The sequence below is a fragment of the Pollachius pollachius genome (assembly GCF_949987615.1).
Source record: "Pollachius pollachius genome assembly, chromosome: 16".
Lineage (NCBI taxonomy): Eukaryota > Metazoa > Chordata > Actinopteri > Gadiformes > Gadidae > Pollachius > Pollachius pollachius.
In genome coordinates, this window is record NC_136949.1 from 830,033 (window position 1) to 846,061 (window position 16,029).

A 16,029-nucleotide genomic window follows, 5' to 3' on the forward strand; every position below is an offset into this window, starting at 1 on the left:
CTTCTGACATGGCAGCCTTCTACTGCATTATATATATATATCCTAAAGTGTATTATATATAGCCCAAAGGAAAGTATATATAGTCTAAGGTATATTATATATAGCCTAAAATATATTATATATAGCCGAAAGTAAATGATATAGCCGAAAGTATATGGTACGCAAGCGCGAATATAGATGTAGATATATATTCTACTTAGAGATAATACAAGTTATTATTAATTATAGCTATTAATGGACACACACGCACACGCACGCGCGCACACACACACACAAACACACACACACACACACACACACTTCCCACTCCATGGACGGACTGCTTCCACATTCCACCGGACATTCCTCTCGCGGGAGTGTTCGGGGGAACCATCGCGAGGTTTCCCCGCTGGTAGGTGGTGTTTTGGTGGCAGCGGTGAAGGTGGAGACTCCTGAACTTCCTCCAGCGGGAGAGACGTCGCTCTCTGCCCGGGCCGGATGGACATACGACGGCGTGCGGATCAACACAGACTCGGCGGGCAGGAAACGGACGGAGGACGTCGACAAAGAAGCAAGATAACGAGGAGCTTCCTGACCTGTGATATCTGGGAGTCTCTGGATGGGTGAGTACCGAGTACTCCGTAACGAGTAGTGAGTACTGAGCCCCGACTACCGATTAGTCAGTACTGGGACCCGAATAGTGAGTACTGAGACCCGACTACCGATTAGTCAGTACTGAGACCCGAGTAGTGAGTACTGAAACCGAGTACTAATACCGAGTACCTAGTACCGATTAGTGAGTACTGAGTACTGATGATTGAATACTGAGACCCTAGTACTGAGATCCGAGTACCATGTACCGAATAGTGAGTCGCGAATACAGAATAGTGAGTACCTAGTAGTGAGTACAGAGTACCTAGTAGTGAGTAGAGAGTAGTGAGCAGAGAGTAGTGAGCAGAGAGTAGTGAGCAGAGAGTAGTGAGCAGAGAGTAGTGAGCTGAGTAGTGAGCAGAGTAGTGAGCAGTGTAGTGATGTGGCGCGTGAGGCTCTCCCTTCCCATCATGATGTTCACCACCGGTGGAGCCGCAGTGTAAATACACTCCTGACCGCAGGGTCTGGTAGCATAAAGTTAGCACAACAGTTAGCTGCTTAACCTATTCACCCGGTCTGACAGCCAGTTAGCTCGGTGAGCCCGCTAGTTAGCCAGCAGGCTAGCTGACTAGTTAGTCTAGTAAGCTAGTTTACCAGTTTGTTAATCAGTAAGTTAACTAATTCGCCTGTTTGCTAGAGGTTTGGCCCGGCCGCATTCCTTTTTTCACTCAATGCTATGATCTTTAGTCTATACATGAATGACATGGTGACTATTATGGATCATGGGTGGATGATCAGCAGGTTAACTCTATATATCCATCCATTGATTGCAGATTGAATCATTAGTTAGTAAATTAGATTAGTTAGTGATTTGCTGAAGTCCAGTCATATTCTTCAAGTGTGCAGATACCCATCTATCTGAGGAGTGAGTTCATCCACTCGGGGAAGGTAAATGGGGGAATGTGGTTGTGAGTGAGTGAATAGAGGACAGGACATACTTTCCGTTTGACAGCCGAAGTCCCCACACCCTGCTCCACCATACAGGCCACAGTCCCGCCCTCCTCCCTTCACCTCCTGATATACAGTCTGCTACGTAGACTGTATGTCCCCCCACAAACACACACACACAAACACACACACCCGTTCCCACAGTTCTGGGTTAAAGCTCACTTATTGGCTTCCTGATGTACAAACATTCACTGCTCCCTTTTAAATGAACTGGAATGCTCCCTCGCTCAGCCGAGTGTTGAGTAGAAAGAGCAGCACGTCGTCTGCATGGGAGCGTATTTACAGGACACTAGAACCTGGGACAAGTCACTTCTGTGCCTCAGTGTGTCACACATGCACTTTAAAAACAACAGTAGTTGTTGTGGTAGGTTGCCTGGCTGTCACTCACAGCCATGGTGGGTTTAGTCTCTGTTGACGTGGCCGTGGACTCAATGTTCGTCTCCTCTGCCTACAGAGCTTCAACGTTTCCGAGGCGCTCAGAACCGAGTCAGATTGTGGTGTGAACTGTGATGACATTATTCTTGGTTCACACCGGCTCTCCAAGTGTGACACTTGGGTGCACCGCACACGCACAGTCATTTAAACTGTGCCACGAGCGTTGGTGTGCGGTCAGCCTGTGCTTTGATTCTAACCGTGTGTGATGTAGCTTTCCCCCTCCCTACGATCCATCACATCTTTCCTTCCATCACGTCTCCCCCCCCCCCCCCCCTCCCGACCCAGAAGACTGGGACCTGTTATGCCCCCTTGCATCAGGGCCTAGCCTCCCCCTCACTCCGTTCAGCCCAGTCAGGGCTTAGAGCTGGACGCAGGGCCTGCCCTACAGCCTGGCTGACCTGCCTGTGTGTCTCCCAGCCAGGGGTCGTGTGCCTGTGATGAGTGATGCTGTAAAATGAGGAGCAGCGCAGTATGGTGGTGCTGCTGATGGGGTTTCATCTCTGTGCGTGTGTCCTGTGTGAAGGCATGGAGGGGTATAACCCGTTGGTCTCGGCAATCTCCCAGCCCGGTGTCCCCCCCAGCTCCCTGAGTGTTTTTAGAGTGACTAGCCTGTTATTCAGCTTCCTTGCTATGCTGTGAAACGGGTTATAGATTCAATCTACGCCACTTCTGTAGTTCCTACGTCTATGCGCAGCCAGGCATGCAGGGTTTCTTCTAAAGATGATGGTGCTTCAGCGAGGACAGTAATGACGAGGAGTTAAGGACTAAAGCAGTATGAATCGCTGTCTCAACACTAGGCGGATACAGAAAGTACGCCTCCAAACAGCTTTCAAACAATCTTTCGAAACCGCATGCTCATCCGGTTCTAAATCCACTTTTCCCTCCTGGTTCTCCTCTTACATCGAGGGTGGCAGTTAAGGTGGGGGCTGGGTGGTGTAGTGGTTTTGGGTGTCGGACCCCATCGGTAAGGTTTTGGGTTTGACGCCCAAGTCTACTGCAGTGCTTATGAGCAGTGTGTGGCCGCTGTACTGTCCTCTCCTGGTCCCGGGGCCACTCTGACACAGACCTGCGCCTTAATTACTGCTGTCAGTCACAGCTTAATGAAGACGAATACTTAAAAATAGATCTAGTCGTCGTATGTTCATATAGTTTTATTCATTATTCTTTCATATAATTCTATTGTATTACTGTCCTGCTTTGGCAACCAGATCCCCCTTCTGGGATGATTAACGGCTCTGATATTAGTGGATGTTGCCCCCGGGCTCCGGAGGGGGACGCATTGAGGTGGGCTAAGCACTCACTAAGGAATTCTCTCTGTCAGAGCTAGCCTCCAGTGGAACGTAGCGCTGTGTCCCAACACGCCCGCGGTGCTAGCCTCAGCCCATAGTCTTCTACCTACAAGTGTAGCTTCGCGCTAAGGTTGTGTGATAGGGCAACGTGCTAAGGTTGTATGCAAGGGCTAGCTGCTAAGGTTGTATGCTAGGGCTACATGCTAGGGTTTTGTGCTAGGCCGACTTGCTAAGGTTGTATGCTAGGGGACTGTGCTAGGACATCATGCTACACCTTTATACAAAGCAAGGTTTTGGCTGCTGATGTTCTTTCCCATGATGAAGGGTTTGAACCTTCTCTGGTTGGTTCTTATTGCACCACAAGCAGGTGCAGGACTGCAGGTGTATTAGTGCTAGTCAGTGTGTGTGTGTGTGCGCGCTAGTCAGTGTTTGTTGTTTACCTGCATGCCCCCCCCCCCTCCCCAGTCTCTGTGGTAACCCACCAACACCCCCCTGAGGGTTAAGGGAGGCCGTCTCTGACCCCGCCCATTAAGAGGAAGTGCTGTGTAAGGAGATAGGAAGTGCTGACCTGGAAGTTCTGCTCCTTCGGCTTCCTGTCGGGTAGAACCTTACTGGGAGAGATACGGACGGGTGGGGTGGGGGGGCAAGGCAAGATGTCCGACCCCGGGGTCCTCCTCCACCGCCGGGGATCAGTTGGTGTTTCCCACCCGGCGGTGCGTTCACTTTATTCTGGTATCTGGCTGAAACAAAACCAAACGCAGCGCATGCTCCCTGCTCGACCAATCAGAGACGAGTTGCCAGGGTGCCGCGCTGCTGAGACCTGGGGGGGCCGCACGTCTGGGCGCCCGCCGACGTCTTGAGCAGCAGAATGGGCGTGTACGGTCTGAGTAGCGCCGTGCACTGTTCAGTCTCTTGGTGTGTGTGGGTTACCCTGTTCTGATGTGTGTGTGTGTGTTACCTTGTTCTGATATTGGTTTTACCCTGGTGTGTGTGTGTGTGTTACCTTGTTCTGATATGGGGTGTGTGTGTGTGTGTTTGTTTGTGTGTTACCTTGTTCTGATATGGGTTTTACCTTGGGGATGTGTGTTACCTTGTTCTGATATGGGTTTTACCTTGGGGATGTGTGTTACCTTGTTCTGATATGGGTTTTACCTTGGGTGGGGGGGGTTTACCTTGTTTGTGTTACCTTGTTCTGATATGGGTTTTACCTTGTGTTTGTTTGTGTTACCTTGTTCTGATATGGGTTTTACCTTGTGTGTGTTTGTCACCAACCCGTGACCCAGCAGCACACCTTGACCCGGTGTGTGTACTGGGTTGACATCCTGCTCCTGAATCGCTCTGCACCTGTCGCAGAGCGAGCCGCTCTACACCAGTAGCAGAGCTCCACAAAACACATTAACCATTTATAACACAATGTGCTTGAATACCCTGTTCTGATTGGTCAGTTACCTTCCCTGTGTGTGTGTGTGTGTGTGTGCATTATTTATCAATAACGAGACACATCTGCATGTAAACAGTCAATGCACTACAAATCCAAAATGAACAACGGTCAAAAGCAACCATCGACCAGATGTTTCCATGACAACACTCAGGTCCGCTGATAGAACGCCACAAGCCTGTTAGCTTGTTAGCCTGTCTGCTTTTAAGCATGTGAGCCTGTTGGCATGTGAGCCTGTTGGCTGGTTAGCGTGTTTATTTTGGAGTCTGTTAGCCTGTTAGCATTGTTGGCAGGAGTGTTTGTTAAGTTCCGGCCTGTTTGTTAGGTTCAGGCCTGTTTGTTAAGTTCTAGCCTGTTTTTGAGTTCAGGCCTGTTTGTTAGGTTCAGGCCTGTTTGTTGAGTTCAGGCCTGTTAGGTTCAGGCCTGTTTGTTGAGTTTAGGCCTGTTAGGTTGAGGCCTGTTTGTTAAGTTCAGGCCTGTTTGTTAAGTTCAGGCCTGTTTGTTAAGTTCAGGCCTGTTTGTTGAGTTCAGGCCTGTTAGGTTCAGGCCTGTTTGTTGAGTTCAGGCCTGTTTGTGGAGTTCAGGCCTGTTTGGGGCTACGGTAAACAACATTTTTTTAAAGGATGGAGGTCTGTAGGACGTGTGTGTGGCAGTCATACAGATTCTTCATCACCCTCTAATGCAGCGGTTCTCGCGTCATGTTATTGGGTGATTTCAAAGGTGCAGTGTGAAGGGTTTTGGGGGCATCTAGTGGTGAGGTTGCAGATTGCAGCCAACTGAATACCCCCTCTGAAGTCTGAATACCCTCTAAAGTCCTCATCCGTCCCCACCACGTTGGAGGAGCTACACTGGACCGGGCTGGCCTTGTTAGGGGGAAGACGGTACCTTGACATGATGTCTTCATCTACAGCAGCTTCGGCTAAGTGTCAAGTGAAGAGAATTAGTTTCTTGATTCTAGTGTTGTCAAAAAGTAGATAATATCAATAATGAATATATATGAAACGGTTCCAGTACTAATTTCCACGCAGTATCAATGCACCGGAGTGTGTGTGTGTGTGTGTGTGTGTGTGTGTGTGTGTGTGTGTGTGTGTGTGTGTGTGTGTGTGTGTGTGTGTGTGTGTGTGTGTGTGTTTCTCTGACACACAGCACTGTGGCCATATAGCCCCCCCTCCTCTTATTCAATCACTTTGCAGTCTCTCGCAGTAATCGCTTGTCATTTTGCTGTCGTCATCATGTTATAGCCTTACATTTATCTTCTAATAAAAATCAAAACATATTACCCTCAATGGTACCCCAGTGGTATCATCAATGGTATCTAATATCAATATTTTTCAAGGTATTGTCTCCATGTTTGTATCCTACGTTAGAAAGTCCAGCATCGTGACACTTGGGTTCAGGGTCGTTCCTGTACCTTTAGATAGAAGTGTTATTATTGTATTGGACATTGGGTGGTTGTTGATGATGAAGATGGTCCATGTTCCTAACCAAATCATCTGTTCTTTCTCTCTGACATTTCTCCTCCTTTTTGTCTCTCATTCCCTGCCATCCTCATCTCTCCTGTTCCCCATTCCTCTTACTCTCTCTCTCTCTCTCTCTCTCTCTCTCTCTCTTTCTCTCTCTCTTTCTCTTCTTTTCTCTCTCTCTCTCTTTCTCTTCTCTCTCTTTCTTTCTCTTCTCTCTCTCTCTCCCCCTCTCTTTCTCTCTCTCTCTCTCTCCCTCCCCCTCTCTCTCTTTCTCCTCTCTCTCTCTCTCCTCTCTCTCTCTCTCTCTCTCTCTCTCCTCTCTCTCTCTCTCTCTCTCTCTCTCTCTCTCTCTCTCTCTCTCTCTCCCTCCCCCTCTCTCTCTTTCTCCTCTCTCTCTCTCTCTCTCTCTCTCTCTCTCTCTCTCTCTCTCTCTCTCTCTCTCTCTCTCTCTCTCTCTCTCTCTCTCTCTCTCTCTCTCTCTCCTCCCCCTCTCTCTCTTTCTCTTCTCTCTCTCTCTCCTCCCCCCTCTCTTTTCTCTCTCTCTCTCTCTCTCTTCTCCTCTCTCTCTCTCTCTCTCCTCTCTCTCTCTCTCTCTCTCTCTCTCTCTCTCCCTCCTCCTCTCTCTCTTTCTCCTCTCTCTCTCTCTCTCTCTCTCTCTCTCATCTCTCTCTCTCTCTCTCTCTCTCTCTCTCTCTCTCTCTCTCTCTCTCTCCCTCCCCCCCCCTCTCTCTCTCTCTCTCTCTCTCTCTCTCTCTCTCTCCCTCCCCCTCTCTCTCTTTCTCTTCTCTCTCTCTCTCTCCCCCCCCCTCTCCCTCTCTCTCTCTCTCTCTCCTTCCCGGGTCACTTCCTGCGTGCGGTGGCCCACTTCCTGCGGGTGCAGAGGTGTTGGTGGAGTATGAGTACGAGGCGCTCCACGAGGACGAGCTGACGCTCCGCCCCGGTGATGTCATCGTGGGCGTGCGCCGGGTGGAGGAGGAGGGGGGCTGGATGGAGGGGGAGCTGGACGGACGCCGGGGGCTCTTCCCCGACAACTTCGTCAAGGTGGGGGGGTTCTGTCTGTCTGTCTGTCTGAACCTCTGTCTGTCTGTCAAAGAACATGTCTGTCTGTCAAAGAACATGTCTGTCTGTCTGATAAAGAACATGTCCGTCAGTCTGTCTGTCTGATAAAGACCATAGGTCTGTCTGTTAAAGAACATGTCTGCCAGTCTGTCTGTCTGATAAAGATCATAGGCCTGTCTGTCAGACAGGCCTATGTTCTTTAACAGACAGACAGGCAGACAGACAGCCCTATGTTCTTCATCAGACAGACAGACTGGCAGACTCATGTTTTTTATCAGACAGACAGACTGGCAGACATGTTCTTTATCTATGAAGGTATTATTGGAGCAAAAGTCTTTAGCACCTGTAACTGCAGGTTTTTAATGCGTACACTAAAGTCACAGTAAATTTGAAGTCGTATATATTTATTTTGCATGTGTACTCTAAAGTCACAAATGTGTAACAGTACAATTGAAGTCGTAAATATTTTTTCTACCATTGTAAACACAAAATAGGGTCTACGAGTTCACAAGTCTGTGTTACAGGTGCACAAATCCTTTTGCTACAATCATTGCAGCGCAGTTGGTGCAAAATATATTCGTTCACCCGTGTTTCATAATCTGAGAACATGCCCAAAATGTGTGCATTCGTAAACCCAAATGTGAACTAATGCATCAGAAGTTGCACATCTGTGAAAATTGTCCTCATAAATAAAATGATATAGAACGCTATGTTGATTCAGCATTTTAATGAGCGAGTGCAAGCCCATCGTTACAACTGCTCGAATCTGCTCCTGCAAGTCACAGCTGTGGGTTTTTTTGCAGGTAGTTTTGCAACACTTCTAGGTGGTACATGTAGAGCAAAAGTCATATATATCCGTATGAGGCAGAGTGTCCGTTGGCGGGACAAAATTGCAGCATTAACCAATGAAATGCTTGGATGGTCCCAATGTAGTTTGGGACCAAATGCACCCCCTGCCGGCAACTTTCATTGGTTAATGCTGCAATTTTGTCCCGCCCACGGACACTGCTTCATACGGATACGAATCACTTTTGCTACACTTGTACCACATAGACGTGCTGCAAAACTACCTGCAAAAAACAACAGCTGAGACTCGTAGCAGCAGATTCGAGCAGTTGTATTGATGGACTTGTGCTCGCTCACGACTTCAAATTTATTGTGACTTTAGTGTACACATTCAAAATCTGCAGTTACAGGTGCTAAAGACTTTTGTTCCAATAATACCTTCATAGATAAAGAACATGTCTGCCAGTCTGTCTGTCTGATAAAGAACATAGGCCTGTCTGTCTGATAAAGAACATGGGTCTGTCTGTCTGTCTGCTAAGGAATATGGATCAGTCTGTCTGTGTGATAAGGAATGTGCGTCTGTCAGCCTGTCTGTCTGCTAAAGAACATGGATCTGTCTGTCTGTGTGATAAAGTGTGTGTGTCTGTCTGATAAAGAACTTGTCTGTCAGTCCGTCTGTCTGTTTAAGAACATGAGTCTGTCGTTCTGTCTGAGGACCAGATGAATAGTGAGGTGTTCTGAAGACGACTGCAGGGTTAGCGTGTGGGTTGTTCAGTCTGCATATTGGAGAGCGTCAGTCTGGTGATTGGATGGCTTTATCTGTGGATCTGGGGAACATTTCACTGATCATCTTCAGTCAAGAGTCACGACTGAAGAGTCCTTTCCTCTCCTTGTCGCTGTCATCTTGATGGAGTCAGAAACATTTATATTGTTTGTTCCTTCTTTCCGTCTATGCCCCTTCCTCCCTCCCTCCAGTGGGATAGGTACTCCACTATTGGGCCTGTTCTTGGTGATCCTCATCGCTTATCCATGAACTTCTGGCTGTGATGTCATAGCTGCTCTTTGCTCCCGGACATTCTTCTTCTCTCTCTTTTGTTATCTCCCTGGCTCTCTGGCTCTCTGTATATACGTGTGTGTGTGTTTTGTCTGGTATCGTTGGATAATGTCTGAAGACGACCTCTTGTATTTAGGGCTGAAATGTCCCGGCCTCATTGCAGCGGATGAACAGGTGTGTTATGTTGTGTTGTGTTGTGTTGTGTTGTGTCCCGTGTCTTTCTGCGCTGTGTGTCTTGGATTCTGTGGTTAAGGGTGATGTGTGTCTGGGTTAATGTGTGAGAACACTTTATGTGTGTGTTCGTGTGTGTGTGATATGCATAGAATGTGTGTTCTTTTCAGCAAGGGAGTATTGCTAGTTAAGTATTGTTCTGGTGTTGAGTTTTGTATAGTATTGAGTATTGTTAGTTTGATATTGTTTTGTGTACTAGTTTATCATTAGTTTGGTATTGAGGCTTGTTTAGTATTGCATCGAGTATTGTTAGTTTAGTACTGTTCTGTAGAGTATTGTTAGTTTAGTACTGTTCTGAAGAGTATTGTTATTTCACTACTGTTCTGTAGAGTATTGTTAGTTTAGTACTGTTCTGTAGAGTATTGTTATTTTAGTACTGTTCTGTAGAGTATTGTTATTTTACTACGGTTCTGTAGAGTATTGTTAGTTTAGTACTGTTCTGTAGAGTATTGTTAGTTTAGTACTGTTCTGTAGAGTATTGTTAGTTTAGTACTGTTCTGTAGAGTATTGTTAGTTTAGTACTGTTCTGTAGAGTATTGTTAGTTTAGTACTGTTCTGTATTGTTTATAGTAACTTGCGTGTTTTCATCTGCGGTCCCGCCCACCTGACCTCACCTCTGGGAGTCTGGACTTTGAGCCGTTGTCACGGTGACACGTGATGAGTCATGTGGAGCCGGCCTTGTTGGGCAGCGAGTTGCCAGGGTTACTGTTTGCTTTGGGTGGGAGAGGGGTGGTGGGACGGGAGTCGTTGAATCCAAGAACGGACTTGGCCCACATTCCCGGTCAGGAGTTCCAGAACCTGGGAACACAGGAGAGACGTGTCCGTCCACTGGTCGAGATACCGTAGACCTCTGAAGAACCAGTCCCTCCTCCGAGGCTCCCGTTCCCTCGGTCAGACGTCTACGGGAAATAACACGGGGGTTAGAATGGTCGTACATAACCAACTCTGTAGGCGGCGAAGAAGAAGTAAAAGCTGCTCACGTTTTGAACTACACACCTTTTTATCTAATTTCCACTGGGTTTTTGGATTGTCGGTGCCGTTAAAGTAGTAAACGATTATTAAAGCTACTTTAACGGCACCGACAATGAAAAAACCCAGTCGGAACTAGATAGAAACAGAAGTGTGTAGTTCAAAACGTGACGCAGCTTTTACTTCTGTGCCACCTACAGAGTTGACAAATCCTCCTCCGCCATCTTCCACTCTCTCCAGCTCTCCTAGTGTGTTGCCTGTTGTTGTGGTGTTGTTTATTTTTTTCCCCTTTTGTTTGATTGTCTGTACTGTCTGTATGTGTTCTCTGAGTGTGGTCTTTGAGTATTTAGAAAAGCGCTATAAAAAACAGATCTATTATTATTATTATTATTTTTATTATTACATAGTTTGTTATGTACGATCATTCTAAACCCCGTGTTATTACGCATAGACATCTCACCGAGGGAACCGGAGCCTCGGAGGAGGGACTTACTCTTCAGAGGTCTATTGGTGTCGTTTAAGTTAACTTAACTTAGGTTTGGTATTAACCGAAATCTGTATAACCGCTGACTGAAACTCCTTTACAAAGCATGAGCTGTGAATCCCGTAGGGTAGTTGGGCTGTCGATCACGTAGGGTAGTTGAGCTGTCAATCACGTAGGGTAGTTGGGCTGTCGATCACGTAGGGTAGTTGAGCTGTCAATCACGTAGGGTAGTTGGGCTGTCGATCACGTAGGGTAGTTGAGCTGTCAATCACGTAGGGTAGTTGAGCTGTGAATCCCGTAGGGTAGTTGGGCTGTCGATCACGTAGGGTAGTTGAGCTGTGAATCCCGTAGGATAGTTGGGCTGTCGATCACGTAGGGTAGTTGAGCTGTGAATCCCGTAGGGTAGTTGGGCTGTCAATCACGTAGGGTAGTTGAGCTGTGAATCCCGTAGGGTAGTTGGGCTGTCGATCACGTAGGGTAGTTGAGCTGTCAATCAAGTAGGGTAGTTTAGCTGTCAATCACGTCAGGTAGTTCAAATAGCCTTTCATCTTGCGTCCGTACCCTCAGACGAATCAGGAATTATCATAAACCAACAAGGGTTGGTTGTAGTATTGGCGGCATATCCCTACCAAAATTCAGGAGCAAAAACGTCTCACACATCCGGGCACACATCATTATTACGAGCACCTTGACTGCCCTCCTGAGAGGCTATATTTCTCTGCTCTCAAGAGCAGCAATAAAGACTGAGGAGGAAACGATCTGTTGTGCCAGCACATAAAGTGTTTTGCTGCTCGCTCTGATACTATTTCTGCTCTCGCGGTGGTTATTTTTTTGGCCCCAAGTGGGCGGAGCCAGCCGCTGTATCTCTAAACTTCATTGGTCGCTGCTGTTACCGATCACTATTAGACATTGATTTCTCTGATTCCCGAGAATTTAGTTTGATTGTTCTATTTAGTTTTTACTACAATATACATAAACACAGATAGCACTGATTAATTAGATTTTAATAGATGATTGCTGTCATCATTACACCAAATAGCTACGGTACACTGGCTACAGCGGGCTAGTGCAGTATTCATTTTTTTGATGCATCCTACATTTCTAATATTTATAATTCCTGGTCTGTTATATTATTATAACTTCATAATATAACTGGTCTGATGTTCTATTTACTCAAGTACTGCTCGTCTTCAAGGCTGGCTATGGTTCACTGCCCCTGATAATCCTGCTTTCATTAACGCATAGTAACATGTTTTATCAAGAACCGCTAGTGGTCTGTGGTGTAACGCTGGGCTTTATCGTTCTCCACCGCGTGTTCTGAGACGTCTGCTCTGGGGCAGTCTTGGTTAATGTGAGCTTGGTGTTACCCTAGAAATCAAAGAGGTGTTTGGACTTGTCGGGCCGCTTGTTATCAATCACAATCAGGGATACAACAGAAGTTGGGCTCAGCCCAGGAGGCAGAGCCGGTCGACTTACAATCAGAAGGTTGCTAGTTTGATCCCCGGCTCCTCCAAGATGATTCTTGAGGTGTTCCTGAGCACGACACCTTACCCTGACTGCTCCAGACGAGCTGGCTTTCGCTGTGTGTGTGTGTGTGTGTGTACTTGCGTACGTGCGTACTTGCGCACGTACTGGCATGGTTGACTCGGCCGTATATATGTATGAATGGTTGTATGTCGCTTTGGCAAAAAGTGTCTGAATGTTATACACCGTCCACCTAGTACCATAATGAATCACTGTGCGAGGAGAAAGAATATCAAGGCGTGCAAGAGAAAACAACGCGAGTGCGAGAGCAGAGTCAGCATTTGTGCGTCAGTTTGTACTGCTTCTCTTCATGCGCTCAATGAAGGACTTTTTTACTCACAGGCGACTTAAGTACAGGGAACAGACTTTTCCCTGTACGTTTTGAGCAGGGGTGTGGCGCCATATTCAAAGATCATTACCAGGACAACGGAGACAAGGCACCATGTGGCGTACATTCCACATCAAACTACAGCCCTGAAAATGTACACGAAGTTGCAAACCCTTGCTTAGATTTGTAGTTGACTGTGACTCCGCCCCATGTCACTCTGACTCCGCCCCCTGTCACTCTGACCCCGCCCCATGCCACTCTGACTCCGCCCCCTCAGGACTTCAAGTACAGCCAGGTTTTGAACTCTCTGATCATCTGTCTGACCTTTGACCTGTCGGCCGTTCCTAGGAGCTGAAGAAGGAAATCAAGGAGGAGAAGGCGGAGGCCAAGGCGGAGGCCAAGGCGGAGGCCAAGGCGGAGGCCAAGGCGGAGGCCAAGGCGGAGGTCAAGGCGGAGGTGTGCCAGGCGCGGCGGCGGGAGAAGCAGCCGGGGACGGTGGCCAACATGGTCCAGAGGATGAGCCACATTCTCGTCCCCACAGGGGGGTTCCAGCCCCACGGCCAGACCTCCAAGAAGAGTAGGTTACACCACCCTCACCCCCTCCACCTCCAAGAAGAGTAGGTTACACCACCCTCACCCCCTCCACCCCCAAGAAGAGTAGGTTACACCACCCTCACCCCCTCCACCTCCAAGAAGAGTAGGTTACACCACCCTCACCCCCTCCACCTCCAAGAAGAGTAGGTTACACCACCCTAACCCCCTCCACCTCTAACCACACCCCCACCCTCATCCGACCTCTACTCCTAGCCAGACATCCACCTCATCACACACACACACACGTATGTGTGTGTGTGTGTGTGCGTGTGCTTCAGTACCATAATGTGTTCATGAATAGAGGCTGTCAACATGCAGAGTAACCGGTCAGTGAAAGGAATCCATTATCATGGCTTCAAACCTAGAGCACAGAAATAGCTGCGCAGGGCATGACCACACAACACTCTGCACTAATGTTGGAATGGTATGTCTCAGTGTCTTAGAGCGCTTAATAGAGTGGGAGTATTACAACGAAGACAGCACTGTTGAGTCATGGAATCTCTTGGAATCTCCCTGACCCCGAGAATAAACCTATCCCATACTGCCCCCTGGTGGAGGCTGCTGCATTACCACAAGCATTACAACACACCGCAATATGAGGAAGTGGCAGGGAGGGGTTAGGCAGTACAGAGACAGGTCATTAAGGAGCAGGTAGGGGTTAGACAGTACAGAGACAGGTCATTAAGGAGCAGGTAGGGGTTAGGCAGTACAGGGACAGGTCATTAAGGAGCAGGTAGGGGTTAGACAGTACAGAGACAGGTCATTAAGGAGCAGGTAGGGGTTAGGCAGTACAGAGACAGGTCATTAAGGAGCAGGTAGGGGTTAGACAGTACAGAGACAGGTCTTTAAGGAGCAGGTAGGGGTTAGGCAGTACAGAGACAGGTCATTAAGGAGCAGGTAGGGGTTAGGCAGTACAGAGACAGGTCATTAAGGAGCAGGTAGGGGTTAGACAGTACAGAGACAGGTCATTAAGGAGCAGGTAGGGGTTAGACAGTACAGAGACAGGTCATTAAGGAGCAGGTAGGGGTTAGACAGTACAGAGACAGGTCATTAAGGAGCAGGTAGGGGTTAGACAGTACAGAGACAGGTCATTAAGGAGCAGGTAGGGGTTAGACAGTACAGAGACAGGTCATTAAGGAGCAGGTAGGGGTTAGACAGTACAGAGACAGGTCATTAAGGAGCAGGTAGGGGTTAGACAGTACAGAGACAGGTCATTAAGGAGCAGGTAGGGGTTAGACAGTACAGAGACAGGTCATTAAGGAGCAGGTAGGGGTTAGACAGTACAGGGACAGGTCATTAAGGAGCAGGTATGGGTTAGACAGTACAGAGACAGGTCATTAAGGAGCAGGTAGGGGTTAGACAGTACAGAGACAGGTCATTAAGGAGCAGGTAGGGGTTAGACAGTACAGGGACAGGTCATTAAGGAGCAGGTAGGGGTTAGACAGTACAGAGACAGGTCATTAAGGAGCAGGTAGGGGTTAGACAGTACAGAGACAGGTCATTAAGGAGCAGGTAGGGGTTAGGCAGTACAGGGACAGGTCATTAAGGAGCAGGTAGGGGTTAGACAGTACAGAGACAGGTCATTAAGGAGCAGGTAGGGGTTAGACAGTACAGAGACAGGTCATTAAGGAGCAGGTAGGGGTTAGACAGTACAGAGACAGGTCTTTAAGGAGCAGGTAGGGGTTAGACAGTACAGAGACAGGTCATTAAGGAGCAGGTAGGGGTTAGACAGTACAGAGACAGGTCAGTAAGGAGCAGGTAGGGGTTAGACTGTAGAGACAGGTCATTAAGGAGCAGGTAGGGGTTAGACAGTACAGAGACAGGTCATTAAGGAGCAGGTAGGGGTTAGACAGTACAGAGACAGGTCATTAAGGAGCAGGTAGGGGTTAGACAGTACAGAGACAGGTCATTAAGGAGCAGGTAGGGGTTAGACAGTACAGAGACAGGTCATTAAGGAGCAGGTAGGGGTTAGACAGTACAGGGACAGGTCATTAAGGAGCAGGTATGGGTTAGACAGTACAGAGACAGGTCATTAAGGAGCAGGTAGGGGTTAGACAGTACAGAGACAGGTCATTAAGGAGCAGGTAGGGGTTAGACAGTACAGGGACAGGTCATTAAGGAGCAGGTAGGGGTTAGACAGTACAGAGACAGGTCATTAAGGAGCAGGTAGGGGTTAGACAGTACAGAGACAGGTCATTAAGGAGCAGGTAGGGGTTAGACAGTACAGAGACAGGTCATTAAGGAGCGGGTAGGGGTAAGACAGGTTATTAAGGAGCAGGACGTTAGTCTGCCTGCAGTAGTATTATTCAGTATTATAATTATAGTTTGGCTCAGTGGGGTTGGTCCTCAGTGTACTTCACCTTGTAAAAGCCCCACAATGCACTGCGGTGAATGTGAAACACGCCCGTGCGGGGCTGAAGTGGTGGAGCAGGTTGCGGAGCTGTGTGGAGAAGGGGTGGAGCAGGCGTCTTAGCGCTGGTGTTGTTTCCGCAGAGCCCCGGCCGCGACAGTGCAAGGTCCTGTACGACTACGTGCCCCAGAACCAGGACGAGCTGGAGCTGACGGTGGGGGAGCTGGTGGACATCAACGAGGAGGTAGGACCCCCCCCGAGGACGCACCTCACTCCTAGCACCCTGCCCCCTTTAGCCACGGAGCTGCTTAGCCTCGTAGCCTAGCCTCCACGAACTACCTGTAAACCTCTGTCTGTCTGTCTGTCTGTCTGTCTGTCTGTCTGTCTGTCTGTCTGTCTGTCTGTGTCTCTCTGTCTTTCTGTCTTTCTGTCTGTGTGTGTCTCTGT

The 16,029-nt window shown here is 48.2% G+C and overlaps 1 protein-coding gene across 1 annotated transcript in view; it reads left to right on the plus strand.

Moving 5' to 3' along the window:
- Positions 1 to 416: 416 nt before the first annotated feature.
- The window catches only part of cd2ap (CD2-associated protein), a 36,112-nt gene continuing 20,499 nt past the window's right edge, over positions 417 to 16,029 (plus strand). The window contains exons 1-4 of the mRNA XM_079753874.1: positions 417 to 602; positions 7,084 to 7,244; positions 12,987 to 13,215; positions 15,726 to 15,826. Coding sequence (XP_079610000.1) covers positions 599 to 602; positions 7,084 to 7,244; positions 12,987 to 13,215; positions 15,726 to 15,826 — 495 coding nt within the window. The 5' untranslated portion in view covers positions 417 to 598. The remainder of the gene's footprint in view (positions 603 to 7,083; positions 7,245 to 12,986; positions 13,216 to 15,725; positions 15,827 to 16,029) is intronic.